The following is a 21,263-nucleotide window of genomic DNA, read 5'->3' as shown; positions in this document are numbered from 1 at the left end:
TGGGGCCCTTGGGACGAGGGGTAGGGAGGGTAGGGGCATGGGGAAGCGTCCGACGGGCAGGGCCTTGACCTCCGGGTCCTGAACCTGATCCTCCAGGCTGTGAAGCAGCTCCTTGAGCTGCCTTTGAACCTCACAATCGTATCCCCGGCCCACACGCCCAACTGGGACCTGGTCAGCGACGTCGTCAACTCGTGCAGCCGCATCTACCGCTCCTCCAAGCAGTGCCGGAACCGCTACGAGAATGTGCTCATCCCCAGGGAGGAGGGCAAGGTGAGGCTCATGGGGGCTGGGGGTTAGGCAGAGGCGGGTGAGGGTGTGCAGTACTGAACAAGGCCCTGAGAGGGGGCGGCGCGGTCACAGTTACTGTCGGCAGTGGTCTGGGTGCTGAGATCCCACCTCATAGGGAGCGGCCACACTGCTGTGTCCTCTGGAAAGTTCTGTGTGCTGTCTGGTGGCCCCGGCGCCATCTGAGGGCTTCCTCCATCCAGGGTTGGGTGAGTGGAAGGACCCCTGCTCTCTGCTGTCAGCTGACATGAAGGAAGGTGTCTGTCTGTGCCTCCACCTCCACGCCTTACTGCAGGGGGTTGATGGGTGCTGGACACCCTGGTCCTAGCTGCAGGCGTCGTGGACACTGACTGCAGACATGGTGTGTCGTCAGGAGGCCCAGCCCCACAGCCAGTGTGGCTGCTGAGGATGTCTCCACTGTAGCACCTTTTCTCATCCCCCTTGAACTGCATTTGTCTCTTGCCATTTCTCCATCTGCTCTGTCCTCACCTTCTTGCCTTTGGGAGTGGGTCCATAGCCTCCATGTAGAAAGCCTGTGTGCGCAGTGTTGGGCCTGTGGCTGGTGGCCTTTGGGGTGATGGTCCTCACATCCAGTCACAGAACAGGAGCAATGACCTCATCTCTGCCTGGGACCGCCCGGGGCAGATGTAGCAGCAGGAGACGTCCTGAGCTTTGATCAAGTTTGCTCCTGTATTTCTAATTCATGAACATTACCTACTTTTTTCCTATAAGCCCCCTTTAACAAATCTCAAGTTTTCACTTTTCTAAAAACAGTTGTCTCTGGATAAGACATGTTTGTTTCCTCGTTTGAAAACAAATACCAGAAAAGCAGTCTTTCCTCAGAACACCATTTTGCGATGCTTTCATCAACAGGGCTTCTGGTGTCAGGTCCATTAGGTTTGGGAAGCATTTCTAACGATTGTCGTAACTTGGATACAGTAAATCGTCAAGCTGAAACTTGACACTCTGTTATAGCTCGTGTGTGAAGCTAAAGAAAATGGCAAAGGTTGTTTATAGGGTTTGAAGGTGGTGTTCTGAATAACCTGGGAAGTTTGTTAAGTGCCTGTGCAGCAGAGCATAGAGCGAGGTTAGAAATGAACTGTATTCCAGTGACCGGTATGCACTCAGTGTCCAAGGTGTTTCACTTCTGTGTGCGGGGATTTGCTACTTTGCATTAGAGCGCTGCTCCATAGGGGCATCCTACATCAACGACCTGCTTGCACCCATTGAAGCAGGGGTGGCCAGACATGTTACATCTACAGGAGGGACTCACGCAGCCTCTGTGGGGTGGCCTGTGGGCCGGGAGGGACCGCCCTGAAGTTCTACAGGAGCAAGGAGGTGCCTGGTTTCACCATAGGGCCCGTGGAGGAGAGAGTCCCAGGCACAAATAATGCTAGAGTCCCGTCCTTCACGTCCACTGGGGGCAGAGGCCCCTGGGAGGGCAAGCTGGTGCCCAGGGGCAGATCACAGTCAAGGTGTCCTGGCTGTCAGTGGCTTGCTGTGTGATCCATTGGCCTCACTGTTGTCTCCCCAGCTGGAGGCGTCCCCTTCTTCCTCCAGGGATAGGCAAGGAGGCCTCACACAGGCTGGGGAGTGTGGTCGGTGGATGATGGCCGCTGTGTCATTGCTGTTCTATGTTGAGTCTCAGAGAGAAGGTCAGGAAGAAGGGGCTCAGTGGTTTCACATTAGGCTCCCAGTCGGGGACCCCGTTCACAGGTCAGTGTCTGACTGCTGTGCTGCCCCGTTCTGTTTCAGAGTAAGAACAACCGCCCTCTGCGCACAGGCCAGATGTACGCCCAGGACGAGAATGCCACACACACCCAGCTGTACACGAGCCACTTTGACCTGATGAAGATGACTGCCGGCAAGAGGAGCCCCCCCATCAAGCCCCTGTACGCTTCCCAGGTCCCCCGTGCCGGCTGCGCGGAGTCAGTGGGGGCCCGTTCTCACTGTCGGCCTTCCCGCCTTTGCGTTTTCCTTTGTTCAGTAACTTTCTCTCTTCCTGTGTTGCAGGCTTGGCATGAACCCCTTTCAGAAAAACCCCAAGCATGCTTCTGTATTGGCAGAAAGGTATTCCTGTTTTTGTGATACAGTTTTAACTATTTGAAAATGACCTCATTTTAGGGCTTTCTTAAACTCTACAAGTTCAGTGAATTATTGTACAGACAGGGTGTCCAGGCATCGAGGTGGGGCGTGCCCGGCTGGCTGGTGTCCCCATTCACGTGATGAGGTGGTGTCCTATCTGCAGTCTGATGGCCTGATGGGCTGCAGGAGGGAGAGCGGCTTCTCCTCCTTCAGCGTCTCTGCACTGGCAGATGTCTGGTTGGCTCTGCCCTGAAAATATATGCTGTTGGGGGTGGGTATTCTTGCTTTGAAATTTTGCAAAGGACAAAAAAAAATGACTAGGTAGATAGGTAGTGAGACGGTGGGTGAGAGATGGGTCGGGGTGAGAGAGCAGTGACAGAGAACTGTGCAATCTGAGTTGCTTGGCACCTGGGTGTTGGCTGTAAAATCCCTGCCACTTTGTGTGTGTTTGCCTTCTTAAAATTCGGGGAGGAAAGAACGTGTTCAGATGGAACCTAGGTGCCATTCAGACTCAAGCTTTCCTTGTAACCAAGCAGGTTTTGCAGATACTGCCAGACACGGGCCTGTCCCTGCTAAGAACCCCGGCCCTTCCAGCCACACCAAGGGCCTAGGCCTCTGAGGCTGCTCCTCGAGTAGGCCGGCAGTCCCTGCCTCATGGCTCTGCCGTGTGGGTCGCTCTGTCTGGGATGGTCTCCCCTGGCATGTGGGCCCCTCCCCTAGCCTCACTCTCACATGTCACCTTTTTCTCATGGCAGCTCACACCCCAGCCCCTCTCTGTGTCTCTTCATGGTACAGATTGTCTTTGCATCTTTACTTGAATATGGGGGCAGCTGGATGGGTTGCAGGGCAGCCTCGGGTGGCTGAGTGGACTGACATGGGTGGTCAGAGGATGGGAGACAATGTGCTGGGCGGGTTGGGGACATGTGACTTGGGGGGGGGGGGCTGGCATCCAGAGGTACCAGACTGGTGCAGCACAGCACCTGGGCCGTCAGCACCTGGGCCGTGCTGGTGAGCTGCCCTGAGAACTGGAGGGAGCGCACAGGGCAGAGCCAGCCTTCCTGTGACTGTCATGGGGGGCAGGGGGCACAGGAACCTTGGAAGCAAGATTGCTGTGAGAGGCTGGAGAGGACTGGCGGGTGCTCACGGTTCTAGGCGGGTGACCAACTGACCTCTCCTGAAGGCTCCTTGGAGGAGGGCTGATGCTTAGGACAGGTGGGGTGAACAGTTTGCTGTGCTGGGTGGAGGGGCAGGCAGTCTGCTCTGAGGGGCACAGTGCTGAATGGCCGTCTTATCCCTACATGCTTGGGGCCCCAGCCGAGTACCGCTGCAGAGGGGAGTCAGGCCCAGGCCCCCCTTCCAGGAGTTCCTGTTGGAAGGTCATCCTTTCCCCTTCCCAGGGCCAACCCACCAGGCACCCTGGCCTGTGAGGCTTTGTAGGAGTCGTGTCCCAGCACCTGGCAGGATGGGAAATGGGGGATTCGGGTTCCTAGAATATTTGTCTGCTTTTGAACTTGCAATACATTTCTTTTTTGTTTTTCGTCTTTAGTGGCATCAACTACGACAAACCCCTGCCTCCTATTCAGGTTGCGTCCCTCCGAGCAGAGCGCATTGCCAAGGAGAAAAAGGTGTGCTGCAGTGGGTGGGCAGGGCCCACAGGGGCCGGGGCGGTCTGCTGGGCCAACTCCTTCCCACGACACTGTTACTTCCTGCCCCTGTAGGCGCTGGCCGACCAGCAGAAGGCACAGCAGCCGCCCGTGACACAGCCCCCACCGCCCCCGCCTCAGCCACAGCCCCCGCCGCCCCAGCAGCCGCCTCCGCCTCTGCCCCAGCCCTCAGCAGCGGGCAGCCAGCAGCCCGCGGGGCCGCCTGCCGTCCAGCCCCAGTCTCAGGCACAGCCCCCTGCACAGCCTGCACCACCCCCACCAAAGGCACCCCCTGCGATCACGACGGTGGGCAGTGCCGCAGTGCTGGTGAGAAGGAACAGGGAGGTCGGGTCCAGCACACCCACCAAGGGGTCCTGCAGCTTCCAGCCCAAAGCCCTTCAGAGGCTCAGTCTTCCCCCGCTCAAGGAAGCGGCTATTTCACCTGCATCACCCCACGCAGGCCCGGCTCTGCTCTCCGGGCTAGCTTAGCTCAGTAGGGATGTGGGAGGCGAGGCCACTCTTCTTGGTGAAGGAGGCAGGAAGTTTGGGTTTAGGGATTTGTGAAGTGTAACTGTGAAGAGGTTGACCTCTGCGGACTTGCAGAGCAGTTAGTGCAGACCTCCCATTCCCGACCCTGCCCCACCCTCCCCCGAAGCTTGTGCGCCCGTGAGAGGGAGGCAGTAAAAGGTGTTTAAAAAAGAATGGTAGTCTGCCGGTCTCACGCAGCATGCCCCACCATGTGCTCTCTCTGTGTGTGCGTGGTGACACATAAGAATCCCCTATGGGAAGACACTGCCGCCCAGCGTGGGATGGCTTTGTTACATAAAGTCATTTCCTCCCCGTGTTCTTTACTGCATTTGCCACAGTGGTGTTTTTATGGGCACTTGGGCAGCTCTGTCCTTCCTTGTTCAGAAAACTAAGCACCTGTTTGGTGTGAGAGCTGTTGTCTGCCCAGTGGCAGGTGGTCAGGAAGACTTTGTGCAGGGCTGGCCCCTAACCTATAGCCAAGTGACACTAGTCAGAGAAGAATGGAAAATAGCTAGCACAGAGGCCCTGAGTTTGACAAGTATGGGGTTAAAAGGATCAGTGTGGCTGGAGCTTGGTGACTGAGGCACAGACCCAGAAGTGTGGGAGGAGGTGGGAGAATGGGTAGGTGTGTGGGGAGCACGTGGGGAGAGAGGGGGCTAAAGTTGGCCACGTGGTCTGAGTAACCGCAGTTAAGACTTTGAATTTTATCCTGATGAAATGGAAGGCTTTGGAGCATCTGCACAGGGGAGAACTTGACCTAAAATTCAAGTGGTTTCCTTCCTTCAGCAGGCAGGAGCCATCAAAACATCTGTCACAGGGACGAGCATGCCCGCGGGTAAGAAGCCTCATGGGTAAGATGCCACAACTGGAGGTGAGTTCTCTCCTGTCCTCCTGCCTCACACCCTCTCTGCCTGCAGGCACCGTGAGTGGAAATGTGATCGTGAACACCATCGCCGGTGTCCCCGCCGCCACCTTCCAGTCCATTAACAAGCGTCTGGCTTCGCCCGTGGCACCTGGAGCCTTAACTGTGAGTTGTCCCTGCTCCTGGGTGTTTTGGGTGGTGTGCATGACCTAGGATGCTGCCAAAGTTGTCTGGTTTTTTAAAAAAAGAATTCCATTGGTATAGAAAGTACTGATCTAGTCTGAATTTCATAAAATACCAAGAACATTCAGGTGTGCAGAGGATGGTTTCCATATTGTTCTTTTTGAGGGAGAGGGTGTTGAAATCCCCCACCGTGACTCCAGGAGAAGGAAGGGGGTGAGAGCATGTCTCTGACAAACGGATAGGGTACCCCATGTACCGTAGTGACAGGTTAGCCTGGGAGTGGATGGTGGTAATTGCACAAGTATAGGAGTGGATGGTGCTCGATGGGGCACAAGGCGGGGTGGTGGGTTTCTGGGATATCTAAGCCCATGAGTAGGAAGCAAGAAGGGGCCAGACCTGGGCAGAGGGAATGACGCAAAGCGGCAAAACCCCTGAGCACAAAACCAGAAGACAGGGCAGTCACCAGCAGACACACCTGCTGGGTGGGGTGTTTCACCATAAAAGGAAAAAGTGAATAACTGAAATTGACAAGTTTACATTTATGTCCTGAGTTCCAGTTTAGTCACTGACCTAGAGACAACATGTGCCCCGAGTGAGAAGAAGCAGCTTCAGAGTCAGCCGTGCATTTGGCAAATAGAGTACTATCCTTCTTGGGCCTTTTTTAAAAGTTTACATATTTGTCTGCGCTGAGTCTTCGTTGCTATGCGAGGGCTTTCTCTAGCTGTGGCGGGCGGGGGCTACTCCAGTGGTGGTGCACAGGCTTTTCATTGCAGTGGTTTCTCTTGCTGCAGAGCACAGGCTTAGATGACCTGTGGAATCTTCTAGAGCGGGGAATTGAGCCCAAGTCCCCTGCATTGGTAGGTGGATGGTGGATCCTTTACCACCACCACCACCAGGGAAGGCCCCTCTTGAGTTTTGAAAAATGTCTGTGCTGTGCAGGTGTTGTTGGTAGTGATCTGGATGCGTGGTGTTGGCAAAAGGATGGACACACAGATCCATGGAGTAGGATAGAGAGTCCAGAAATAGACCCACATGTACATAGTTGATTACTTTTCACTAAAAGTGCTGGAAGAGTTCATTCAGTGGAGAAAGGACAGTCTTTTCAACAAGTGGTGCTGGAGAAATTGCGGAGCCATGTGCATACAATGGACTTTGACCTGTTTCACTAGTACTGTATATAGAAAGTCACTCAAAGTGGGTCATAGGCCCAAACTATAAAATTTCTAGAAGAAAAATAGAACATCTTTGCTATCTTGGTTTAAGCAAAGATTTCCTAAGATACCAAAAGCTTGTGAATTATGAAAAAATTAATAAATGAAGCATCATCAAATCAAGAATTTCTGCTCTTTGGAAAACATTATTAATAAAATTAAAGGCATAGAAAATGTACCTGAGAAAGAACTGGTATTTAGATTATATAAAGATTCTTCCAGGCTTCCCTTGTAGATCAGTGGTAAGGAATCCTCCTGCCAGTGCAGAAGACACAGGTTTGATCCCTGGTCTGGGAAGATACCACACAATGTGGAGTAGCCAAGCCCTTGCATTGCAATTACTGAGCCTGTGCTCTGGAGCCCAGGAGCTGCAACTACTGAGCCCATGTGCCATAGCTACTGAAGCCTGTGCGCCCTAGAGTATGTTCTCCACAAGAGTAAGCCACCTCAATGTTGAAAATAAAAAAGAGTAAGCCACCTCAATGAGAAGCCCGCTCACTGAAACTAGAGAAAAGCCCACGCGGCAATGAAAACCCAACACCAGCCCAAAATAAATTATATAAAAAAAATATTTTGTCCACTATAAAAAGTTGTTGATTTTCTTACTGTTGATGCAAGATTCTTTTAATGTTGTTGATGCAACAACTTTTAATAGTGGACAAAATAATTTTTTTTTTAATGGACAAGAGATCTGAGAAGTTGCTTCAGCTGGGACGCCACGAGGCCTGGAGTGGATGGGAGCGGGTTCAGGGCTGCAGCTTCCACGCCCAGCTGGGGATGAGCATGGAGAGTAGGGTCCTGGTGTGTTTTGCAGGGATAAACATGGGCATCTAGATGGTTTCTTGGAAACCAAAGGTCTTTCGAGTGAGGACACCTGGATAGGCACAGGGCAAGTGTTAGACGGGGGAGGGGATCTTCCTTATCTGCGTGTTGCCACCTGCTGTAGCCCAGGGCACAGGTTTTGCCCTCACAGGTCTCTCAGCACTTTGTCAGAAGGCTTCGTTTTCTAGGTTTTAGAGTTTTGTGGCGTTTTTTCTTCACCCGATGACTGTAGAGTCTTGAGTATCGCGAAGCAGCCTGACAGTTCTCTTCCCTTTGCCTTTTCCAGACCTCCGGAGGCTCTGCTCCTGCCCAAGTGGTCCACACCCAGCCTCGAGCAGTTGGTTCCCCAGCCACGGCCACATCCGACCTGGTGTCCCTGGCGCCGACTCAGGGTGTTCGAGCGGTCACCTCAGTGACAGCCTCGGCTGTGGTCACCACCAGCCTGACCCCCGTGCAGACCCCGACCCGGTCTTTGGTGACTCAGGTGTCCCAAGGTAAAGGCAGGGTTGGTTTCCTACATGACCTTCCCTGCTCTCACAGCTCCTGAGGGCTCAGGCGTGCGTGCGTGTGTCTGGGGGGCTGCGGTCTCACCAGACAACCTCTTCAGCCACAGGAGTCCAGCTCCCGGGGAAAACCATCACGCCCGCACACTTCCAGCTCCTCCGGCAGCAGCAGCAGCAGCAGCAGCAGCAGCAGCAGCAGCAGCAGCAGCAGCAGGCCTCTCAGGTGCAGGTCCCGCAGATCCAAGGCCAGGCCCAGTCGCCAGCACAGATCAAGGCTGTGGGCAAATTGACACCGGTGAGCATCTTCGAGAAACCCTGACGCCCGCTGTGTGATGACGCCTTGTTGTGTTGTGTCATTCAGAATGTGTTCTGCACAACCTGCCATCATCTTTGTGTGGGAAGTGTGTGTGTGTTGTCTTGAGAAACAACCTTGCCTACAGGGCCGCTTCCATGATCATGTGACCAGCTTGTTCCCAGCTCTCTGAGGCCTTAATCCCTGTTTCCAGATGGATCTTCCCACCTGCTTGCTTGTGCTGTGTGCAGCAGCTCAGGCTCCAGGGAGAACTTGAAGGCCACTGGACCCTTTTCCCAGCCTGAGAAAATGTTGGTGAAAAGCATTCCTCTACAGTTTAAGAGCCAAGGTGGTGAAGACTTGGTTTCTCTAGGAGTAGTTCATTTGCATTATCGTTTCTCAGTGTCAGTCATTTGAGTACTGATGTTCCTGAATTTTGCCACTCTCTGTACCACCTGTGCTGTTATACAACCAAACACATTCATTTTAAAAGGAAATACTGCCACAAATGGAAAAGCATTAATACTCAACATAGAAAGGAGTCAGAAAAACGTATGTAATAGAAACAAGATGGTATTTTAGAATTGCAGCTGGCTGTCGGAGCTGCCACAGTAAGTACCTGCCCTCGGGCCTGCCCCTTGTGGGTGATAGAGGGGCCCAGGGTGCTGGAGGACCCTGAGGACCTGCGAGCACCAGTCAGGACTTCATCCTGGAGGGGCACCCGCGTGCACACCACAGAAACAAAATGTGACCAGGCTCAACTTTCCATCCTCCATCACACCAGCCACAGCTCAAGGGTGCAAGGCCACACGTGGCTGTGACCATCTCATTGGACAGCCCAGCTCCAGAGCATGTCCATTGCTGCGGAATGCTGATGGGCAGCGCTGAATTAGGGTTGTCCAGCCCAAGAGGGGCGAGTTGTCAGAGCGGGTCTGTGCCGCTCCCCACGCTATTGCCTCCCCTGCCCACCTCCCTGCTCCTTCCACTCTATAGTGGCAGGGCCTTTAGTGCCCTGCTCCCCGCTTTCAGCTGCTCAGAGCCCCGCTGACCCACTCATGCACCTGATTCCTTTCCTCTCTTCCCTGCCTTCTCCTAAACCAGTTGCAAAGTCCTTTTCTTTTTCAGCATCTTGAAAGAGATCTGATAGTCATGAATGAATAACTCAGTATCAGTTTTCCTAAAAAATTTTTATTCCCTAGAATATTTTTATCTTGTTATTTCAACTTCTTTTAAAGACATGGGTTTATTTATCAATTAAACTTTCATTTGGAGACAGTTGGAATACAAAATTTAGAGCTACTGCTTATAATACATTTTAAAATTTCAAGAAGGACTACGATTTTAAGACTTTTAGAATATTTTTAATGGTACTGCAGATTTAAATTAACTTGTTTATGAGTGATCAGAACCTAGAAATTTTGTTACAGATTTGCTGATCTGTCAGAATCACTGTTGCTAGTTTTCTTCAGTGATAAACAAACATTTAAAAAATGTTTGGCAAAGGCCTGGAGGATTGTTTGCAGACAGTAGCAACTGTTTTCTTCAATATTTAATGGGTAGTAGAACAGTAACTGAAAACCGAGATTTATACAAAGTGGAATACAGTTAATGTTGATGAAAAGATTACTTTATCTGGGTTTTAGGAACACCTGATCAAAATGCAGAAGCAGAAACTGCAGCTGCCCCAGCAGGCGCCCCCAGCACAGGCCCCAGCGGGGCCCCCGCAGCCAACGGCTCAAGTGCAGGTGCAGCCCCCGCAGCCCACGCAGCAGCAGAGCCCCCAGCTCACCACGGTCACGGCCCCGAGGCCCGGCGCCCTGCTCACGGGCACCACCGTGGCCAACCTCCAGGTGGCCCGGCTCGTAAGTTCCCGTTGATACGCTTGTTTTTCCAGAGCAGCGTCTTCTTAACGTTTTAACTGAACTGTTATTGCTTGCTCAGGCCCTTGCAGGTATGATGGTGGAGTGACAAGTAAAGACATGGTCTTTCCCCTGGAACTTTTAAGTTCTCCTTGGAGAGGGCGAAGCACAGCACATGTATGGGAAACATTTACACAGTCATGCCTTCCAGAACATCAGTGTCACAAAGCTTACGGTGGCCTGAGAGGTTAGGGAGGAGGGGAGCAAGCCAGACCATGGAGGGAGAGCAGGGTTTACATGGGGGATGAGGGGAGCATGAGACCTGGCACGTGGAAGGTATGCCAGTGCTGCTGGGCAGAGGGGAGGTGGGGGAGACTGCAGGAGGCAGAGGGGCGAGCAAGGCCCCAGAGCCAGGCTCAGGGATTGCAGTGCTCTGGGGGCACGGAGAGACATCAGAGATTTCTGAAGGAGGGGATGATGCTGGGGAGAGAGTGGTGTCTGGGGTGGTCAGTCACAATCAGCAGGAATTGAGGGAGTGTCCGGTGGGCCAGACTCTGTCACACCTGGTGACATCTAGCACTAGGAACCCTGCTCTGGGCTGGGTGCTGCCTGAGCCTCTCTGCCTGTCAGCTGATTGGTGCTGAGGTGGGAGTGGGTGCTGTGATGTTAACTCCATTTTGCAGGTGCAGAAACCAAGTCACACACCTTTAGTAACACCCAGATCCTACAACTCATCACCCACAGCACAGCTGTAATTTGGGAGTCCAGGCTCTGCTTCTCGTGTGCTTCACTCTAAGTCTGTAAGAGAAGGGACAGAAGTGGATAAAAACTGTGAGAGCAAGCTTGGTGTTGCCTGTGTTCACAAAAAATGCAAATTCAAATGAGCAGAGTAGTAATCACACTTGAAGCCCAAGTTGGGGAGCCCATTCCTTGAATGGGACTTCCTGGCAGGAATCAGCTCCCTCTGGAGAGAGTTCTAGTCAGTTGAGCTAAGAAATGTGCACGTTATCTTACCCAGTGATTCTATTTCTGTTACATTCTAAAGAAATACTAGAACAAGTGCAAAGTGATAAATGTACAAACTTGTATTGAGAATGTTAGGAGAGAGTTAAATCGCCATTGCTAAAGAGTCAACTAAATAGACTGTATAGCATGCACACGGTGAATAGTATGCAGCTTCGAAAAAGGATTGTTACAAAAGGAAGAGACTCAGATTACAAAATACCTAAAGTTCATCTCATTTTATACACTTCCCCAGCGAGCCATATGGATAAGACATATGTTCTTTTTCTGAGTTTTTGTACATGTAAAAACAGGTCTATTTCCATTTTCCTTTTTAAAAATACAACTTAAGGAAAGAAGTGTTTGGAAGCAGTGTGATAATGAAGTCTCAGGAGATGGGGACCGAGGGTGGCCCTTGGGAGGCTGTGGCACTAATTTCAGGGTCAGGGTTGTTGCTGAAGGACTAGGAGATGAGACTAGGAGATGTGGCAGTCTGGGGCTGCTGTGAGGTTCTGAGGTGGAGGGCGAGGCAGAGACGCACGCGCACTGTGGGACAGGACAGGCGCCGTGGCTGAGCGGCGGTGTGCCCAGGCACATGTGGGGCTTTCTGAGCCCCACTCCCCGCGTCGCCTGGTGATGGTCAGGGGTCGTAGGCAGCCCACAGCAAGATGTTTTCCCTTAGCTGACCACCACATTGCACCTTCATAAATTTTTCAGTTTTTCACCACTTGACCTCTGGTGGGAAATGTTTGCAGATGCATGGAATCCTGAATATCTCTGGACTCTCCCATTATTTTCATTGTCTAGACCCGGGTCCCCACTTCACAGCTGCAGGCCCAAGGGCAGATGCAGGCCCCAGCGCCCCAGCCGGCCCAGGTGGCACTGGCGAAGCCCCCGGTGGTGTCAGTGCCGGCAGCTGTGGTCTCCTCGCCGGGCGTCACAACCCTGCCCATGAACGTTGCTGGGATCAGTGTGGCCATCGGGCAGCCGCAGAAAGCCGCAGGTGCCTGTCTCACACCGCCCCTCGCTTCCCCCCCACATCACCCTCTGCTTACAGCCTTGAGTGGGGCTGACAAGCCTTTTCTAGCAGCCATGGCCGTTAGCCCCCTCGGGAGTGTCACTGTGTGTTAGCAGAGGTGTCCCTTGATTTAATTGTTAACATTCTCAACTTCCCAGACCTTTGTCTGAATGTTATTATGAACCCAGAAACATTTAAAGTAGTCATAAAGGATGGCTTTATTTGTCTCAGCACCGTTTCAGACTGTTGTTTTCTGTATAGAAACCACTAAAGCTGAACTCAGTGTGAGTCCTGAGACCTTGTTCGTCCCTGGTGCTCGTGATTAAAGGATCTGCTTGGTGTTCGCAGGACAGACTGTTGTGGCCCAGCCCGTGCACGTCCAGCAGCTGTTGAAGCTCAAGCAGCAAGCCGTCCAGCAGCAGAAGGCCATCCAGCCGCAGGCTGCCCCAGGCCCTGCCACTGTCCAGCAGAAGGTACTGGGGTCCCTAGTCATCCCCTCTTCATTTGAGCTGGGCCCTGCTGCCAAGCGTTGGGTGCACAGAGGTGGAGAGGGTCCTGAACGGGCCCTGCCTGGCTGCCTGGCCTCTTCACACAGGAGACCCTATGGTGGTGGGCTTGGGCAGCACAGAGGATGGTCTTGGGGTTTGTCCTAGGGGGAGAGGGACCCCTATGCACCGAGGGTTTGTGGGGGCAACCATGATGGACTTGGTCTATGGAATTGCATAACTGGGGAGGGGCCAGAAGGATTCTAGGACACAGGTGTAGCTCATGGTGTGTGACCAGGGTACACCTGGATGTACCAGACAGATGGAGCCAGGCCATAGCTGTCGAGCTGTCAAGAGGCCAGGCAAGGACTGTGTCTGCTTGAGAGAGTGTGTGTACGCTGGTGCTCACGCTCAGAGGATGGATGGAGGGAGGGGAGAGATAGTGGGCAAAGGTACTGCGAGAGGAGTGTCGTTGGTGTGGTGATGATACCCTGACTCAGAAGGCTGGGAAGCAGCTCTGAGCTGATTCAGCTCCCAAAAGCAGGGCCTCCTTGGAGGTGGGGGTTTGGGGCTGTACTTGCAGGCCCCGTGTTGATGAGCAGGAGCAGAGTGCGAGGCACTGTGTTTCCCAGGGCTTTTGCCTTGTCTGCTTCCGGTGGCATGAAGCCTGGCCTACAGATGATGTATCATCACGCTGATTTCTGACTGCTGATACTGAACTGCATGCTGTTTCTGTGTTTTCTGAACCAGAGCTGGAACATTCCCTCTGTGTGCTGAGGGCTCTGTGGGCGCTGGCACCCATTCTCAGAAACTGACACGTAGAGAAATGAAGCGACTTATGGGTGGAGAGTGCTGGGCAGGGTCAGCATGGAGGCTTAGCCAACGTCTCAAAGAGAGAAGAAGGGCTTTAGGAAAGTGCTGGTCTGTATGTTCATATGACTTGAAAGAAGACTTTTGAGACCTTAAAAATGTTTATTCATGGAGGTGACTTTGTAACCAAATATATGGTCGTATATTACACATGACTTTCTGAATAGTTTTAAATTCTTCTGGCAGGGAAAGCTAAAAATCAGACTGAAGGCACAAAGATTGTGCATATGGTTTGTTTCTATCTGTCCTAAATATGTTTGCGTATATGCCAAATTCATAAAATTAGATTTGAGAAATTATGCACGTGTGTCTCCTGTCTTGTCAGTTTCACTCACTCACTCACTCACCTGATAAGCTGACATGGCCCCCGGTTCTGAAGAGGATGTGGAGATGAAGCCCAGCCTGGGTTGTGAGGGGACCTCCCAGGAGAGGAGGCAGTGACCCAGGACTGGGTGCCGGGGGTGGGGGCAGTGGGCAGGCAGGGCCGGGAGCTGAGGTGGCCAATGCTGTGGGCACCTGGGGGCAGGCAGGGCCCAGGAGGAGGCCTGGCGGCTCTGAGACGGGGATGCAGCTCTAACCCTGGGCGGTCTCTTTCCTCAGATCACGGCACAGCAGATTGCTGCGCAGGGCCAACCCCAGAAGGTCACCTACGCCACCCAGCCAGCCCTTAAAACCCAGTTTCTCACCACACCCATCTCCCAGGCCCAGAAGCTGGCCGGGACCCAGCAGGTGCAGACCCAGATCCAGGTGAGCAGGGGGAGCCTGTGGGCTGACAGCAGACTGGGCGGACGGGCACTCGGAGGCAGAACAAGGGGACACCACAGATCAGCACCCCGTGAAAAGCTAGTGAGGCCCCACAGTGTGGCCTGGGGGCCGTGCTAAGGTCCCACTGCAGTGGCGGCCTCTGTGCCGGTGAGGCTCCTCCAGGGCTCGTGGTCATCCCAGTGCTTCAGGAGCTCGTGAGCTCTGTCCCTCTGCTGCTCCCAGTGCTGCCCAGCCCAGTGTCACACATCCTGTGGGTCCTGCCTGTAATCGCCACATGTAATGTCTGGGGCAGGGTGTGGGGCTTGGGCACACACACCGCTGAGGTGCTGTGCAGTCCCCTGGCCTCCACCCTTGCCGGCCTGGCCTGCTGTCTGCCTTCCTCTAGCAGCCGTGTGATTCTGTCCTTGGTGAATCTGCTGACTGTCAGGGCCCCTTCCAAGGGACGAGCCTGTTCGGGGCTTCCCAGTGCAATTGTACATCCTGGTGTTCACCTTTGGGTCTGTGTCACACTTTTCCCAGCTTGTAGAGTATCTTCTCACTCACTTTACGAACAGAAGTTCTGAATTTTGAGTCAGCATATTAAGTGTTCACACCACAGTCAAACTGATGGGGTTTTTGTTAGAATTACATTGACCCTGTAGATCAGTTTGGGGGAGAATAGACATCTCTACAGCCTTGACTTCAGATTCACCAACATGAGACACCCTTTACTGTTTAAATCTTCTTTAAGACCCTTCAAGTAAGTTTCTTGATGTTTTTTCCATAAGAATCTTATTGCTTATCCTGGGTTTATTCCTGAGTAATAGCATTTTCTGGTGCTCTGCTGTAGGTTCCCTCTCTTTTATGTGTCTCTAAGGCACTGTGTGTGTTGACTTCTGAATCCTGCAGCCTCAGTCTGTTCTTTTGTCATTTGTGTTGACACTGTCACCTCTAAGTCCTGGTGGCGACGCCTTCCCCTTCCTCCTTCCCGTTCTCCCTGCCTCGTCGTGCTCACGAGGGCTTGCAGGGCAGGCACAGACAGGCAGCTCGGCTGCGTCTCTTTCCTTATGGTCATTCTGCAGGGTTGGGTTTTTAAACTCATCCTTCAGCGCGTAAGAAAATTCCCTTCTCGATCTAGTTGGCTACAAGTTCTTGTTCCTTTAGTTGTTTGGTGTTTTGTCTTTTTTAAAACCCTTTGTCTGCATCTCTGTCCTCGTGGTCGCTCTAGTCTTGAGGCTGTGAGCCCATCTCTGCTGATGAGTCCAGATTCATATCTGTAGCCAGTTGCCACTCTTCGCAGGGTTTTTGTTTGTTTGTTTTTATTATGTGTTTTGACTGCGGCAGGCCTTCGTTTCGGCACTTGGAATCTTGTGTTGTAACGCTTGGGTTTAGTTGCTCTGGGGCATGTGGGATCTTAGTCCCCAACCAGGAATCAAACCTGCATCCCCTGCACTGGGAGGTATATTCTTAACCACTGGACAACCAGAGAAGTCGTGTCTACCCCCCTGCCTCGTGCACAGTTTTCATCCCAGCTGCCTGAGGATGGCTCTCTGGAGGTGTGCACATCCAATACCTGAGACCCTCCTGTGCACCGCAACTCCTCTTCCAGCCCCGGGACAGCAGTTCCATCCTGACCCTCAGCCTTACCTGAGCCAAACCCTCCGCTGCTCTTCACACTCCAGCCCTGGCCCAGGGCTGACCTTGAGGGGAAATGTGCTGAGATGTGGTTTGTGGTGGTGCGGGGTGTGGCTGTGGGCTCCCTTTGTCACCTCCAGGTCAGGTTTATTCTGTCAATTATGAGACAGGTGTATTAAAAGCTCCCATTCAGGGACTTCCCTGGAGCTCGGGTAGTTGGGACTTTATGCTTCCAATGCAGGGGGCATGAGTTCAATCCCTGGTCAAGGAACTAAGATCCCACATGCTACATGGCGTGTCCAAAAATTGGAAGAAAAAAATTTCCCATTGTGATTTTGGATTTATCTGTTTTTCCTTATATTCCTTTCTATTTTCTTTATTATTGTGTATATGCTAAGTCACTTCAGTCATGTCCAACTCTTTGCGACTCCATAGACTGTAGCCCGCCAGGCTCCTCTGTCCATGAAATTTTCCAGTCAAGAATATTAGAATGAATTGGAATTTCCTTTTCCAGGGGATCTTCCTGACCCAGGGATTGAACCCTGGTTTCCTACATTGGCTGGCTGGTTCTTTACCACTAGTGTCACCTGGGAAGCCCTTTATTATTAGTTACACATAAATTAAACTTTTTAATTTTATTACTTTGAAGTACTGTTTTGGTCTGGCAGCCTGCTCTGCCTCAAACTGAGAACTCCACCTGTTTTGTGTTACAGTTTTCTGGTGCATGTTTCCCTCTTTCATTTTCCCTGTTTCACACGTATGTCAGAAATGGTCAGGTGGCTGCTGCCGCGCTGCCTTCGTCCTGCATCTCAGCTTTGGTCCTTTACCTGTGACAGATTTGCTCGCCTTTGTGGCGAGACCCAGAAGGGTGGCCTTTAACTTCCATTTTGCTTGGGTTTTCAGCTTGTTCTGTTTTCTCATTCCTGCCTTACTTGTCTTCTCTTCTTCCATTTATGTATTTATTTTTGTCATTCTGTTTTTTTCTACTCTATGTGTTTGAAAATTGCATGTTTTCTCTCGGTTCTCTGAAGTGGTCATCCTAAAATGTCCATGTGCAGGTGCACCTTTTGAAAGAGCCGTGCAAACCCCCTCTCGGCTCTGCTCTGAGCACTGGTCTGTCACACTGTTGCTGCCAGCCTCTGCGCCCACATGTGCTGTGATCACACAGTTTCCTTCTCTCCTGTTTCATTGTCACTTTTCATGTAAAACTACTTTTCTTCTGCCTGAAGTCCATCCTTTGGAGTTTTCCTATAGTGTTTGAAAATGCGTGTTATTTCACTCTTGTTCCTGAAAGATACTTCTGCTTGGTTTGGAATTCTAGATGAACATTTGTTTTCTCAGCACATTAACAGCTGTCCCTGTTCCTGGTCTTTTGTTGTTGATGAGAAATCAGATGTTTGTCTAGCAGGTCACTGCCTCTGTGTAACTTGTCTTTTCTTCTTTGTTTCCTTTTGAGATCTTTTCTTTGTCTTTGTTCATCTTTGTAATCTCGGCATTGAGCCCAGTGTCTTGTATATAATTGCTGCTTGAGAAATATTGGTGGTCTTGAGACAGGCTGGGACTTGGGGCCTTTTGCTGCAATACTTGCACCTGGACAAACACCTCCTGTAGCAACAAAGTACAAAGAAACTCTGTGTGCCTGCTTAGTCATGTCCGACTCTCTGTGACCCCACGGACTGTAGCCGGCCAGGCTCCTCTGTCTGTGGGATTCCCCAGTCAAGAGTACTGGAGTGGGTTGCCACTTCCTTCTCCAGGGGATCTTCCCGACCCAGGGATCAAACCTACGTCTGTTGTGTCTCCTGCATTGCAGACAGATTCTTTACCACTAGCACCACTTGGAAAGTGCCTTTCTTTGTCTTGGGTGTTTTATGAATGCCATGATGCCCTGGCTTGGTATCTGTCGATCTCCTGGAACAACCTGGGCATTGACCAACCGTTATTTCGGTGGATGCCACCTCCGCTCCATTTCCCACCCTCCATGTACCTTCAGTCTTTGTGTTTTCCTCTCTCTGTCTCTCTGTGCTGTGTTCTGAGGAATGTCCTCTAACCTGTCTCCCACTTCAATGATCTTCCCTTTTGTTAGGTCTAATCTGTTAAAAGTTTGCCCATTGAATTTTAATTTTGGTGATACGTATTTTATTCTTATTCTTTGAAGTTCTGTTTGTTTTTATCTCAAATCTGCTTGGTCTTTGTAGTTTCTTGTTCACATCCATGTTTTCAGGCTGTGCAGAGCTGCATACTAGTTTGTGCGTGTCTGGTAATTCCTTTATTTGAAGTCAAGGTTCATCTGATTTTACTTATTTCTTTTCCACTGTTCTTGCTTCAGGAACTGTGGGGTTTTTGTCTTTATAGAAATTGTCTTGTTGTGAGCCAGTTTCCTTTGAAGCTTGTTTGTGGGAAGGCTTTGAGGTTTGGGTGGAAGGTAGGTTCTTCCTTCTGCTAGGCTTCCGTGGGTGCAGTCAGGACCACATGAGCTTGTGGCTTGAGGGTTTGGTCTCTCAGCTTGTGTCTCCTCTTCCCCGGCCCAGCACTGAGGCCTCAGACAGGTGACTTCCTCACAGATCCTTTGAGTGACAGGCTTGCAGCTGTAGGGGGCAGCATGAGGCCCTCCCGTCAGCTCCTCCTGAGAGCGTGTTTGGATGCATCTCCTGTCTGCCACACCCCGGGGGTGGTGAAAACCCCATCTGAGGCTTCACCTGCAGCACAGGGTCTTGGGAGCCTTGTCATGGTTGGGGTCTCCCCTCTTTGCTTAGATTTTGGAACTGGGAGCTCTGGACTATCTGTAAGTTTATTGATGCATTTGAGATGTCACCTTAGGGGAGGGGTGGGAGGGAGCTCAAGAGGGAGGGGATATTTATATAGTTACAGCTGATTCGTATCATTGTATGGCAGAAACCAACACAGCATTGTAAAGCAGTCATCCTCCAATAAAAAAATAAAGAGTGGCTAGGGTAAAATAAAAACAAAAAATAGGTGTCGCCTTAGTTTTATCCACGGCATCTCAGCATATCCAGTGTCTGCCCATCTGAGCTGTGGTCCATGTGCTATAGCAGCTGACTGCCCATTTTTCCTGTCAGAGGAAGCACACAGGGTTCAGTCAGGAGTTGCTTTGATCTCAGCAAATTCTATTCAGTTTTTGACTTAAGTTATAGTAAACTAGTAAACACCTTCTGATTAATTTTAATTTCTTAGTGAGAATTCATATTTACTTGGAGCTTGTTATTTGCAAGTACATCATATAATTTCACATTTTATCTAGAGTTACCTTGGGCAAGACTTATTTTCATCCCTGTTCTACCAGTTAGAGGCCTGAGCGGGGTTTCCGTGGCCCCTAGCAGCTGCCCACTCAGGAGCCCCTTCTGCTTCTTTGAGCCGATGTCCCTGAAGCCCTGAGTAGACAGGTGGCCTGAATTGTCTTATTGTGTCAGGACAGCACGATATGCAGGTTTACAATAAGTGACCATTAGGTAGAAAATTTTGTTTTGTAAAGAGGAATATCTCAGTTGTGATGAAGAAAAATGATGAAGTAACCACTTTTTGGCACATTTCCAGACTAGGGCTGAACTGTGGTGTTGGTCCAGGGCACTTCACAGTGGAGGCACGCCTGGAATGGTACCCAAATGTTCCATCTTCCATTTAATTCTCTCATATAAGCTTCCAGAAATTTTCAGTAAGAGAAAAATGTGACTGACTGAACTATGAGACCAATAGAGCCTCAGATTACAGTTGATTACAGGTTAGGAAGACAATTGTTATTCAGTGCAAAAGTGCAATAACCAGTTTTCTGGGTTCCAGGTAAGCACACTTTGAGAGTTGCTATTTTGTGGCGTCTAACCGCTGTTTTTTGTTTTTGTTTTTTGTTTTGCATTAAGAGCTGAGAAGGAGAAAAAGGGTGAGAAATCTCTTTTCATGCACACATTGATTCGGCCTCTGTGTTTGGCTTTTTTCCTTTTGTCCAAGGTTGCAAAACTCCCTCAAGTCGTCCAACAGCAGACACCCGTGGCCAGCATCCAGCAGGTTGCCTCTGCTTCCCAACAGGTAGGATCCGGAGACCAAAGCCACCTGGGAGATACTCACAGAGAGAGATCTTGATTTCATCCTGAGGAAACAGAATTTTAATTCCTAGAGAACTGCTTGTCATTTTCATAGTACAGAAAAAGCAATTAACTTTAGGGAAAACACTTGATATCGTTAATCTGGCAGGAAAAAGCCTGAACAGATATGTTCAGACTCAGTGTCATGTGTACACAGAAGGGGCTCATTTCTGGGCTTCTTCCTTGAGCCAGTAATCTTAGGTGTGTCCTGCCAGCTGAAGCCACCACACATGAGTTTTAGGGAACAAAGAAGAGAGAATCTGCTTGTATTGACCTTATGTCCAGAAGTAGAAATAATACAGGCAGCAACCAGGACTTATTAGGTTGGTGCAAATGTAATTGCAGTTTTTGCATTATTGAAATTTGCTGTTTGATATCGGAATACATTCTTAATAAATGTGGCTGCGTTATACATTATTTTAACGTGCAGTTCTCAGTTTATGTTTTTTGCTAATGACATTACTTCCTGTTTATTTTATATTTATTTTAGACTATGGAAATGTTAGACAAAAAGCAAATCTGAGTGATTTTTTAATTCAAATTCAAAATGGGTCGTAAAGTAGGGAAGAAAACTCACAGTATCAGTGATGCATTTGGCTTAGAAACTACTAACAAACATACAGTGCACTGGTGGTTCAAGAAGTTTTGCAAAGGAGGTGAGAGCCTTGAAGATGAGGAGCGGAGTGTCCAGCCATCGGAAGTTGACAGTGACCAGTTGAGAGCTATCATAGAAGCTGATCCTCTTACAACTACCTGAGAAATTGCTGAAGAACTCAACCTCAACCATTCTACAGTCCCTGGGCATTTGAAACAAACTGGAAAGGTGAAAAAGCTCAATAAGTGATGCCTCATGAGCTGACTGCAAATGAAAAAAAATCGTTGTTTTGAAGTGCTGTCTTCTCTTACTGTACACAACAACAAACCATTTCTTGATCAGGCTGTGACGTGCCACGGAGGTGGATTATTTATACGACTACCAGCGACAACCAGCTCAATGGTTGGACCAAGAAGAAGCTCCAAAGCACTTGCCAAAGCCAAACTTGCACCAAAAATGGTCATGGTCACTGTTTGGTGGTGTGCTGGTGGTCTGATCTTTCTGAATCCTGGCAAAATCATTACATCTGAGAAGTATGCTCAGCAAA

The 21,263-nt window shown here is 50.6% G+C and overlaps 1 protein-coding gene across 12 annotated transcripts in view; it reads left to right on the top strand.

Annotated features, from left to right (window-relative positions):
- EP400 (E1A binding protein p400) overlaps positions 1-21,263 on the top strand; it is a 107,473-nt gene that overhangs the window by 82,386 nt on the left and 3,824 nt on the right. For 9 of the 12 annotated variants that reach the window (XM_043488586.1, XM_043488568.1, XM_043488605.1 and 6 more), the window contains 14 exons: positions 97-270; positions 2,041-2,177; positions 2,299-2,355; positions 3,917-3,995; positions 4,089-4,340; positions 5,328-5,376; positions 5,459-5,568; positions 7,906-8,113; positions 8,227-8,417; positions 10,058-10,276; positions 12,083-12,278; positions 12,642-12,766; positions 14,249-14,395; positions 19,988-20,065. In XM_043488586.1, coding sequence (XP_043344521.1) covers positions 97-270; positions 2,041-2,177; positions 2,299-2,355; positions 3,917-3,995; positions 4,089-4,340; positions 5,328-5,376; positions 5,459-5,568; positions 7,906-8,113; positions 8,227-8,417; positions 10,058-10,276; positions 12,083-12,278; positions 12,642-12,766; positions 14,249-14,395; positions 19,988-20,065 — 2,022 coding nt within the window. The remainder of the gene's footprint in view (positions 1-96; positions 271-2,040; positions 2,178-2,298; positions 2,356-3,916; positions 3,996-4,088; positions 4,341-5,327; positions 5,377-5,458; positions 5,569-7,905; positions 8,114-8,226; positions 8,418-10,057; positions 10,277-12,082; positions 12,279-12,641; positions 12,767-14,248; positions 14,396-19,987; positions 20,066-21,263) is intronic. The other 3 variants (XM_043488578.1, XM_043488635.1, XM_043488664.1) reach the window with 1 other exon arrangement.

The sequence above is a fragment of the Cervus canadensis genome, chromosome 1 (assembly GCF_019320065.1).
Source record: "Cervus canadensis isolate Bull #8, Minnesota chromosome 1, ASM1932006v1, whole genome shotgun sequence".
Taxonomy (NCBI): domain Eukaryota; kingdom Metazoa; phylum Chordata; class Mammalia; order Artiodactyla; family Cervidae; genus Cervus; species Cervus canadensis.
The sequence above is the reverse complement of the archived record's forward strand: the minus strand, read 5'-3'. Positions and strand labels throughout refer to the sequence as shown.